Source organism: Siphateles boraxobius, unplaced genomic scaffold, assembly GCF_051911475.1.
Source record: "Siphateles boraxobius isolate OS27281-9 unplaced genomic scaffold, OSU_SipBor_1 5, whole genome shotgun sequence".
Classification (NCBI taxonomy): Eukaryota; Metazoa; Chordata; class Actinopteri; order Cypriniformes; family Leuciscidae; genus Siphateles; species Siphateles boraxobius.
This window is the reverse complement of record NW_027509141.1, coordinates 18,492,136-18,504,694: the sequence shown is the minus strand read 5'-3', so window position 1 is coordinate 18,504,694 and position 12,559 is coordinate 18,492,136. Positions and strand designations below refer to the sequence as shown.

At 37.9% G+C, this 12,559-nt stretch overlaps 1 protein-coding gene across 1 annotated transcript in view; it reads right to left on the bottom strand.

Moving 5' to 3' along the window:
* naaladl2 (N-acetylated alpha-linked acidic dipeptidase like 2) overlaps positions 1 to 12,559 on the bottom strand; it is a 406,458-nt gene that overhangs the window by 159,798 nt on the left and 234,101 nt on the right. Inside the window, 1 exon segment of the mRNA XM_077203075.1 lies at positions 1,071 to 1,163. Coding sequence (XP_077059190.1) covers positions 1,071 to 1,163 — 93 coding nt within the window.

Genomic DNA, 12,559 nt, shown 5'->3' with positions numbered 1-12,559 from the left:
AGTTACTGTATGCGCAGCAGAGAGTCTATATGTATTGTATACTGTATACACGCATGATCCCCGTGGCCAGAGCAAGGTTACACTTTCTCCTGATTTATACACACTCTGCCTTCACATACACCAAACACAATCCCCCACACACATCCAGACCAGAAAAGAAGCAATTCCTCATGTAATTAGCAGTGGGCTATTAGCGGCACTGGGTCACCTTTGACTGACAGCTAGAGAGACTCATCGAGCTGACAAGTTCGAGGCAAGAACTAAAGAACATTGCATCCCACCTGTACTCAAGAATACCGCAGCGGTCTTAAGGGAAGTTATTAAAATTACATCATATGATAAACAAGACAGCCAACTGCCAGATAAATGAAAGGTAAACACATTATAAAAAGACAAAAGTCAAGGAGAAGAACGCCTCCGTATGATTTGTGATACGTAATTAGTGACTGGGCGACCAATTATGACAGGAAAAGAGGGCTGTAAATCTCGAAAGTAAATCACGGAGGGCTTAAATGCATAGACACAGTGACTTTTGCAGTCATGGGGGCGGGGGTGAAAGATTAAAACGTTTTCATTACATCAGACGTATGATTAAATCATCTTGAAGGTGAAAATAGTGGTTTGTAATTAAAAGCCTATTTTCGGCAGCCAAGTGACCTGCATTTGGACAGTGGTGGCAGACGTTGTTTTAAGAGATTAGTTTGTCATAGCACATGGAAGAAAAAGGGTTGTTTCACCACGTGGGCTCAGATTTGGCTTTATTCGCCCCCCGGACTCTCACTTTTTCAGCGGATGAAGGAGAGAATGCTTAGATTGCACTCCTGTTTCACTCTTCTATAACAAATAAAATAAAGCACTGTGACAAAGTATGGTGTCTTTATGTCAGACCAAAGAGCACCGCGGTGTAGGACAATGCTTGGGATACACTGGCAATATTGTGCAGTTAAAAAATGATGTAATTTGTAATTTAAATTAAATAATTCTGCATCATCGATGAAAAAAAGCCCTTTGGGTTTGTAAAATGATAAATCGGTTTATATAAATGCTGTCTTGGTTTTGTGCTGACCTACCTGGATTGGTCTTGCCTTTGAGATATCCAATAACATTGTGCACTGTCTTGAAAGTTGCTTGGTTTTCAATGGTGAGATTTATTATTTTTCTTGCTGAGGAACAAACAGAAATTTCAAAAGAATTAGTCAAGGACATGAAACATTGACAAATACAACAAAAGTTCAAAACCAGGCTCTTAGAAAATGTATGGAGAGCTTTAGGTTGTGTATTCAATCAATCCAAAATGAAAAATTAATTGTGTCATTATTTTTCACTTTTAAAGGGGTCATGACATGGTTTTTTGTTTGGTTTTAATATGTTCCCTTAGGTGCAATTATAGTATTACTATAGTTTTTTGTACAAAAAAACGTTAAAAATATAGTGATTTATGACCTTTTCCCACACTGTTTCTCACCTCTGATTGAAACAGTCTGTTTTGGAGGTGTTTCCCCTTTAAGAGTTCAGTGTTAACGCCCACTGTTATGATTGGCTAACGTCAGTGCTGCTTATGCATAAATTATTAACGTTTATCATTTTGTATCACAGGTAGACTACACAATGCTCCACGACGTGAAACTTCGGTCTTCCGATCTTTTACCATCTTGTCAATTCTCAATTGATTTTGATTCAAATGCGCGAGGGAGAGGGAGAGAGAGAGACTTTAAGAGACTTAAAAACAGAAAGAGCATTACAATTTGGATATCCAGTGGAAGCAAGTTCCATAGATTGCCATATTTTCTTACTTGAGTCCATTACTTGCAGGAACATATAGTTTATTAACTTATTCAGCCTGCAGCCGCTATCATAACAAATCATTCTCTTCCCAGCCTGGTGCTCCTCCTCCTATAATCCCCCACAAATTACTATATTATTCTGAATTTCACACAGAGATGAGAGGCAGGGAAGCTGAAAGTTCGAGACCCCATGAAAGATATATGCATGTGTGAGAGAACACAGAAGATGTTCTAAGAGTGTGGGTTGGAGTGTATACGGAAAGAAGATCAAACAAATAAGGAGAAGCCAAGTTGTTAAGTGCCTTATAATTAAGGAACAACATATTCAATTTAATACATAGCTTAACAGGGAGCCAGTTCAGTTGTACGAGCACAGGGGAAATGTGTTCGACCGAAGAAGTTCTGGAAATGATTCAGCCAACCGAGTTCTCGACTAACTAAAGTTTATGCAAGAACTTAAAAGGAAGGCCATAAAGAAGAGCATTACAGTATTAGAGCATTACAATGCGTGATGTGACTAGAACATGGACCATAATGGCACTATTCCTCATTGAGAGGGCAGGAAGGATGTGTGCTTCAAATGACAGAGTATTGTCAAAGACAATACCCAAGCTTTTGACCTGCATTATAGAGAGGGGGACTGGAGAATCATCGATACACAGAGACGCCATTAGACTTTCCCAGATTATTTTTTAACCTATGAGAGGTTCAAAAGGTTCGATGAGAAGTTCAGCTTTGTTTTGCTGCTATTAAGTTTAAGAAAATTACTTAAGTTTATTGACAATTATAGAGAAAGGGAGGACAAGTAGAGCTGGGTGTCATTAGTGTAACGGTAAAAGTGAATGCCAATTTTTCTGAAAATGCTTTCAAGTGGAAGTAGATAAATAATAAATAGCAGAGGGCCCAAGAATGATCCCTGGGGGACACCAGAAGGGATTTGGGATGACTTTGATCGAAACTGCCATAATATCACAAATTGAGTGCAATATTTAAACCAAGCCAAGGAAGTACCAACAATTCCTACAGATTGCAACCTATCTAGTAGGATATTGTGCAAGATAGTGTCAAACACTGCAGTTAAATCAAGTATAATTAATATTGATAGAGGTCCTGAGTCAGCCTAAAAAAGTTATTAAAAAATGGTAACAAGGGCAGTCTCAGTACTCTGCTGCAAAAGAAAGCCAGATTGAAATTGTTCATATAGGTTGTTGTCAGAGAGATGGTCTTACACCTGAGCCACAACAAATTTTCCAGAATTTTGCTCTGTTGGAAGTTTGAAATTGGACGGAAATGATCAAAGTTACTTTGGTCAGTACCCGGCTTCTTGAGTACAGGAGTTTACTATTGCAGTTTTAAGTTAATATAGAACACCACCAGAAATAATCGAAGAATGAATGATATCAGTGATTAACAAAGAAAGACGAGTAGACCACAGTGTTTTAGATGCTGACAAGGCTTTGAGCCTTGAGAAAAGCCTCTTTCTAGCTGGAATTTCTAAGTTCTTGGGTCCCTCATTAAATCCACTCCCATTATATGTACAGGAACTGTAGAACGGAGAGGAGATAGCCTTTGCTTTCACCAGTCGTTTGCGTGTTGCAGAAAAAGCGTACACTATCAGAGCCTCAAAGCCACAGCTTAAAAAGGTGCCGCCACTGTTCGCTCATACTCTTACCAATTACACATAAAGGCTCAGTGTGATGGAGTGAATATCAATGAGGCTGATATCCCAGCAGATAAAAATAAGAAACACCTGGTCCTGGTACACATCCCAAGCCACTCGATCTCCTGTTTGCTCTGTCTCACTCTTACAGCAACATCGATGACACAATGTGGAGGTGTGGAAATCCCGCAGTGGACGTGCTCCTGGTTTAAGACAGAGATATAATTGAAAACCCTTTTTCAAGAAACCCCAGGGATCGTAGACAGATGTGCCGGCCTTGGGGTGTGGTGTAGGGAGTTCTTTTTATTAGTTCCTGGAGATGTGAATATCAGAAGAAAGTAAAGATGAGGTTTTATACCTCAAATGTACTAAGATATAAGTACAGCTGATGTTTACAGATGTGTTATTTTTTTGTTTGTTTTTTTGCGAGTAATCAAATTCACCTAAAAAATTCTGTAGGCTTCACACAGTCCCCCAAACTCCATTTATCACCCCTGACAACAGCACAAATGACTTTGGGTAAAGAGCAGAAGATGTATATGCAGTTCTAAGGGAGTGTTTAAAAGTGCTGCTGTGCACACGGGTCGTGGTGTGACAGATTTGCCCATTAATCATCAATGGGCATGAGAGGTTACCGGCTATTGAGAGAGGTGAGCGCCTCTGCGTGAGCAAAGTGAAAAGTGATCTTGTAGGAAAAGAATGAAGAAGTCGACAGCTGCAGTGTCTCATGTTTTATAAATGATCCTGAATAAGATGTTCTTTAGAAGTATATTCTGTACAAAAAAGAGCATGTATACCATAAAGAATATGATCTACGGACGAGAGAGGAAGCTGATTCACAACCAGGGGTATATGTACACCATGTCCTACTTAAGCATGTTATATGGGGTATTTAGAAAAAAAATGCAGAGAAAAAAAACCTTTGAAAACTGTTAAACTTATAAATCAGATATTATGATTCAAAAATATTAATTCAAATTACATGTGTGTAGACTTTAATGTAGGATGTTATTCACATATAGATGTGGCTAGAGCACATCAAATACGGTAAATGAAAGCTCAAACGTGTGTAGATAAAAGTGGGAGAACCAATGAGGTTTGTTCTCGTTTCACATATGTACATTTGAGTTTCAATTAACATTTTTGATTTACTGTATTTAGACTTGTTGATCAATGTTTATGAAAGAGATAATGTTCATCCAGTCAGTTGTTATCGCAGAATAAACCCTGCCGGGTTGATCAGGACGTGAAGAAGAGGGGTCTCTTTTCTGTACATCATTCAGTGTTTTCGTTGTTAAATTGTAACAATGAAAGTGTTTGCTATATGCTTGAATTTTTCTTGAATTTTTAGGATTAGCAACAAGCTGGAAATTATCCAACTATAATGTGACATTTATAAACGCCCTTGTAGAAAACAATGTCATGCAATGCAAAAGATTACTAATGTGTGTTGTGTGTTGAGACCAAGACCAGAACAGCACTCCTCAAATTTATCGAAAACATCTGTATCTACTGTCTGAGAATTGTCTTATATTTAATCAATAAATACAGTTACAATAATAAGACACTATAGAGCTGTTACCAATCAAATCACTAACAATAAAATTAATCTTTGTGTTGCAGAGGTGGCACAGAAGTTGCATCTGAATTGGTACACCTACATAAATAATGCTCAGATTGTTATTATTTTTTAAATTAGCTTTTAAATATGAAACTGAATTCAAAACACTTCATGAATGAGTCACGGAATCATTTATTCAACCATTTGTTCAAAGCAGCTGATTCATTTAGTAGCGAAACACATTGATAAGTGAAAAACTTGTGTCTAAATTGTGTCACTTAATATAAAATTTTTGTTTATTGAACGTTTGCATAAAACCAATGTCACATTTGCTATTGTGCCCATAATCATGAAAACAGCTCTCTTGCTCTTGTGATATTGCTCAATTATATCCTATGTTATATAAAAACAAGATCTCATGCATGCATTTTTGAGACAATCATGAATTGATTTCGAACCCGGCACCACAAAAAAATAAAATAAAAATAAAATTCACATTAGCAATAAGCTATTGATTGCATTTTAAGCAGCAAGTTTTAAATCAAATCACATTAATGATGTAAACAAATAAATTAGACAGTGCACTGGCAATTTGACGATATCCTGATAGTTGTGGTCTTGACCAGTCTTGAGATAAAATCCTGAGTCATCTAATATCTCTTTTCCACCAATGCTAACCAGGTGCTGGTTCTGGGCTGGTGCTTATGCCAGTTCGGTGCTGGTTCTATTCGCCAATTATCTAAGAACCAGCTCGATTTTCCACAGAATGTAGAGCCAGAGTCACGAGCAACGCGTCAGGAGAATGAACGTGTCATTACAGCAGTGGAGAACTACATATACTCTTGCTCATAAAGGGAATTATAAGTTATGAAATGAATGTTGTGTGTTTAACATAGGGTGACCAGACGTTTTGACCGACACACACCGATTTTGCATTACGTGTCCATAATCCAGAGAAAAAACTGTTGTTTCAGGACGCTAAAATGTCCCGGTTTACACCAGCCACTATGAAATTGTCCTGATTGTCAGCGATTACATAGCCGACATGGTCTAATTATAACCCGATCACTAGCTAAACCCATGTAGAAAGACTAATAAAGCGTCCAGCGGATGATTTTAAAGCTAACGTTAACAGCTGACCGGTGTTTTAAAAATGGCTTCCCAAAGTTTTTGTTTTCGAGCGTTACGATGACCCCGCCCCCAGCATCTGACGTAACCAGTTCTTCTCTCTAGACCAGCGCAAAGTTGGTGCTGAGTTGGAACCTGTTTTCTTGGCCCAGAGCCAGGTTTATTTGTGTGGAAAAACAAAGAACCGATTTGAAACTAGGCTCTGGCTCCGAACCAGCACCAGCACTGCCTTGGTGGAAAAGGGGTATAAGTCTGAGACCAAGACAAAAACAAGACCTTCAAAAAATGGTCTCAAGACCGGTCTCGAGACCAAGACCAGTTTTGAGTAATATAATACTTCTGATTATAGTTTAACTGTAGTTTAACACATTCTTACTGAAGCCATAGTATCAATTTTGACAAAACCTCATCTATTTTAGTCAGCTTCAGCTTGGTGACAGAATTTGCAAAAGTAAAGACTACATCACAGAAAACCAAACTTTTGGCTTCAAAATGGATGCAAAAAAATGAATGTAAGATATTTCCAGGACCAATTACAGCGGAGTTATCTGCCCTAACAAAAGCAGCACGCAACAAGTAAATTATTATTATTAAAGTCAAGAACATTACTTCATGCCATATTTCATTCCATAACACCATAATTCAGAGTTCAGATCACTGGATGAGTGTGTTTTATTTCTCATGAGGTGGGAAATGGAGAGACCAAAACCGATATGGCACGGGTTACCTACACACCTCAATCAATAACGTCATAATTAAAGGAGTGGGTGTGTTTCGATAAAGCTATTCCACTCAGTTTTCTGCCAGCCAGCTGTAATTGCATAGAAATTTATTATACTATGAGTTTTCATCTTGAGCACAGCGAGGAGAGGGAACACAAGCTCACAGACGTTCATAGAAAGTACTAATGTATTTGGACCCCTTTCGCTCACTCTCTCTCTCTCGATTAGATTTCTTTAAGGTGAATAAATGGATGATGAATCTGGCCAAGTGATCCACTGGAACAAAACACACACTCACACAAAATAATTAATAAATACCCTTGAGGACTATAGAGAAACATTAAAGATCTTTTCAAAGCCGTTGACAATGAATTACCAGTCTCCTAAACATAGGTGGTATAATGCAAGAGCTTGCAAAAGATGTGGGAACGTTTGTGGCTCATATACGTACTTTTGCGACTAATGTCTCATTTCCTTGGCAGGGAGACGCTGGTGCAATTAGAGCACGTTGGAGTGATACAGTGAGCTTTAATTGAAAGGGAATGGAATGAAAGAGGGGAGACAGATGGAAACAAATGATTTGAAACCTCTGGAGTGCTCAAAGCTCGGACCAATCAATAGAGCACAGATTACTAGCTTCGAAGCGTTTGATCCGGTTAATGGAAGAGAGGTGCAGGCTTGGGACCAGGCTGGAGCGGGTCACGGCTGGGAGCTTTCAGACCGTGAAGAGAACGGGAGGGGTGGGAGAGTGCCAGGGGGAGGCGGCCCTCCCTCTCTGCGGGATCGATGGCGTTCGTGTTGCCACTGCAGGTTTTCGGCGAACATTGATCGCTGGACATTGGGCTGGTGACAGAAACAGGTTGTAGCGGTCCATGTTCTAGTCAGTGCCAAAGAGTGACACACACACACTTATACACACATAATGTAGAGCCCATAATGTATTTTCTAATTCTAAGTGAAAAGTTTAACTGAAAAGATCCTTATTCGCTTTACTCGCATTTTTCGCATTTTTTCCTGTTAATAATACAATATATATATATATATATATATATATATATATATATATATATATATATATATATATATATATACATATATATGTGAAAATTTTAACTGAAAAATAGCATGGATTACCGAACTTCACCGAATAAGAAAACATCATATTTGAAGTAAGCTTTTTTTTTTAAGGTTTAGCATCAGGGTGGTTTGCTCCCAAAAGCCTACATTAGGCATAATACACGCATATACAGTAACTTGCCGTGTGTACGTTACATTATACAAATGTTCTAGCTAATGTGAGGATAGGAGATCAAAACGCAGGCAAAGAAGAGCAGAAAGAAGCGATATCATAATGCGATCACTATAGGACTATGAAGCTTTATGGGTGTAGGTTGTTGATGGACTCGATCTACTGTGTTTTGATCATCATTATGAATCTTATCTAGATGTAGTCTTTGATAAAAATGCGATTTTCTCAGCTTTTTGCTCATGTTGCTTTTTATGAAACTTGCCAACATTCAAGTGTTGATTAAAAAAAAGATGCACGAAGCTAGAATAACATTATTTTTTTGTTTTTGTTTTAAAAGTACAGGGTTTGTTCTTTCTTTTGGTATGTTCAGATATTCATACAACAACATATTCTGGGGTGCCATGAAATTGTGAAAATGACCAAAAACACTTTTTTTTTTTATACTGGTGAGAAAGAGTTAAATGTTGGTAATCGGATGATGATTAGAATGTGAATATGATTGGAATCATATTTTAAATTGTTCATATTTTTGAACAGGGTCAATTAAACATGAAAAGAAAGGGAGAGATATCAGAGTTATTTTAAAATAAGCACAAACATAGTCCAGTCATTTTATGAAAAAAAGGTTGAACAAATTGCAACAGAAGTAAACTCAAATAATTTTGTATCCTCATTATGTCCTGAGTAAGGAAACAAAGTCCCTAAGAATCCCATTAGGGGAAAGTTTCGAAATCTGTTTCTGGGGATTCACTTTTTATTTTACTTACCTTTTGTCTTCTGCATTCTCCTTACCCTTGTCTCCTCTTCTTCCCTTAGACTCGTCCCCCAGAAACAGTCGCACAGACTCAGCCCCAAACCCCATCTCTTAATAATTAAAAAAGGCTGGTTTCTAAAGTACTTCTTCCTGCCTCTATGTATTAATGCTCATGGGTAGCCTAAATGGGTTCCATTCAGACCTTAACATTAAGTATTTTACTGTTATCTGTCAACAAGATTCAACAAGACATTTTCACCTTGCTAGACCCAATGTTTAGATCTGTTATGGTATTTATGCAAATTAGCCCATACGTAATTAGATTACGCACCGTTTGTCCATCTTAACAAACAATTTTAAAAAACTTGGAATACATTTTTTGTTTGTCTTGATGTAATTAATCAACTCAGTAATTTTCATGGTGATATCTAAAGGTTAAACTTTTTACCCTATTCTCGTAAGAAAAAGAATGAATAGGCGTATGAATAGGCTATATTTGTGTTTTTTCTAAACTTTCCCTAATGGGATTCTTTGGGACTTTTTTCCCTTACTCAGGACATATTGAGGATACAAAATGCAATTTGCAATTTGTTCAAGGTTGACCCCCATTTTGGCTTAAAATGACTGGACTAACAGGCAGATCAGGCAGATCAGGTGCAAACAGACCCCCCAGCCCTTGCATCACCACTGGCTAGTCAGAGTCAGTGTGGTCAGACTTCAGAACCAGCAACAGGTCAGAGCATCTACCAGACACAGCAGGCAGTCAATCACATACACAATTCTGGAATTTAAGTTGAGATGATTTTAACTGATTAAAAAGGATAGTTCACCCAAAAATGAACACAAAAAAATAATTATAAATTAAATAATTAGAATTAGAATTATTATAAATTATTATAAACAAAGAATTATGTTGTATTTAATCTTCCCAGGATAAGATTTTATATTGATGGGCAATAAATTTTTTTAACTTTTTCAAGGACATGTCTGCTTGATGCCTACTATCTAATAAAAGATAAAATAAAATATATATATATATATATATTTTTTTTTTTTTGTAAATGTGAGTTTTTTTGTAAATAAATGCAGCAGTTCATAACAGACACATGCGGTATCTTATCTACTTGGTGCTTCAGCTTTGTTTTCTGCAAATATTTTGGATGTTAAACACTTACAGACACAAACAGAGTGATCCAATTCCTTCCACAAGCTTTTCCACTGTGTGTGTGTGTGCCCGTGTGTGTGTGTACTGTGTACCCCCAAAAGTAGCGGACCACCCCCTGGCCACCCCATGTATAAAACTCTAGTTCCGCCACTGTTCAAAATATGTATTATTCATTTTAAATGATAACATGTTTTATTTAAAATTGTTCTAAATGCTATAACTTTATTTTTTTAACTTTTTATTTTAACTTTAATTTTAAATTGGATCTTCCAGTTATCTTAGACTTTCTTTACCAGAAAGTAAGGTGATAATTTGTGCTAATCATATGTAGAGTACTACTTATAGTAGTAGTAGTAGTAGTAGTAGTAAAGGAGAGTACTACTTAAGTTGGGTTATCCTAACTCTAACACACCAAAACAGAGGTTAGCTCATGAAAATACCTGCAATATGATTGAATGCCTATATATTATCTTTCTGAATATCTTCAGAGATCACTAGCAAATAGAATGACTTTCGAATCTAGTAAAGCAAAACAGTGTTCTATGAGCCTAGTCACCCCAATATTCTCAAAGTTTACCAAAAACATTAATCATGGACACTCATGTTGCTCCAGACCTGTATGATTTCTCCTGGGGAATATGAGAACATTTTAATATTGTACTAGTTAGTTATGGAGACAGGAGCTTTTTAAGCATCAAAAATGACACACAAACACGATAAAAATTAACTATTTTATCTATTTTTTTGTTTTTTTGTTTTCTGAGTCAGATTTTTTAAATTGGTGAATCAAGTTCATAAAACCAGTCTAAATGATCCATTCATGAATCGGACGATCTAGTTCTTGTGTTCAACTTAATGACTCAATGATCCGGATTATTAGTGAATAACTTAAACTTCTGTCTGTTCAACACTTAAATGAATCATATGAATTCTGAAGACATGGAATACATCCTATGAGTCATATTATTATGATAATATTAATTATTATTGAGGTGAAGGGGGCGCGGCTCATTGCAGGCGACCCGGTAGCAGGTGTTTGCGTTTGTTTGTTGTCCGTAAGCCTATATTGTTTACGTCTTTATGTTTAAACTACAACGTTTTATTTATTTATTTTTATTTTTGTTTATGTATGGGCGTTCTGCCGTGTTTTTCGGGCCCTTCAATGGAGATATTTTTTTTCCTACTTCTGACAATCGTGTTGAACATCGCTCAGGGTTTGTTTGTGAAACCCGACAGGATCCAATACACAAGAGACTTTCTCCTGGGACTTAAATTAAGCAATTATGTGGTGGACCTAGATGTAACTCGACTAGTAAGTCGCAGGGAGTTTGATTGTTTCGACTTTTCAGTCGGTGACAATGCTCAGATACAAAGCTTTAGGCGTCCGGTTACACCAGGTAAACAAACCAGGAAGAGAGGGAAACGGGGCGGAGTGCGGCATCGACTAAGAAAACTACTGGAAAGGAAACGTCTACCTCTACCAACGATATTGCTGGCTAATGTCCAGTCCTTAAGGAATAAGACTGATGAACTTCAAACGTGTGTGGCCTCTTTGCGGGAGTTCAGGGACACTTGTGTGATGGCCTTCACTGAGACGTGGCTGACCTGACCTGGATTCTACCGTGAACATTGATGGTTATGGGGTTCCGATCCGTTTGGACCGTGACCCGGAGATGACAGGTAAGCGCCACGGCGGGGGTGTTTGTCTGTACATCAATCCGAAGTGGTGCAACGGTGCCACTGTGCGCGAGCGGATTTGTTTACCGGACATCGAGCTGTTGTCGGTGTCTGTTAGACCTTTTTATCTGCCTAGGGAATTCCCCCAAATATTTCTGACAGTAGTGTACATTCACCCAAGAGCAGATATAAAATCCGCTTCTGATGTCATCTTTTCAGTAGCTCAAAAACTACAATCTATTTCTCCTGATGCCCCGTGCTTCTTTCTTGGTGATTTTAATCATGTCGACTGTAAAAAGACGCTGAGCAGTTTCACGCAGTATGTCACCTGTCCCACTTGGGGGAACAGAGTATTGGATCTCTGCTACGGCTCTATCAAGGGCGCATATAAGTCTGTCGCAGGTCCTCCTTTAGGATTTTCCGACCATAACGTGGTGCATCTTTTGCCCACATACAGACCTGTGCTACATAGAGACAAAGTGCAGGCACGTGTGGTACAGGTGTGGAATGAGGAGAGTACTATGGCCCTACAGGGCTGTTTTGACTGCACCGATTGGTCTGTTTTTCAAGACTCATCCAACAACATTGATGAACTGACTGATGCAGTATGCAGTTACATCTCTTTCTGTGTGGACAGTGTGATCCCAACTAAGACAGTTGTTTCCTATCCTAATAATAAGCCCTGGATATCTAAAGAACTGAAACATCTGTTAAGTGAAAAAAGGACTGTTTTTAATAGTGGTGACAAAAGTGCATATGCTGAAATCAGGAAGGTGGTGCGAGCTGAAATAGTAAAGGCTAAACTTCAGTATAAAAAGAAAATTGAGTCTAAATTCAGAGAGTCTGATCTCAGATCTGT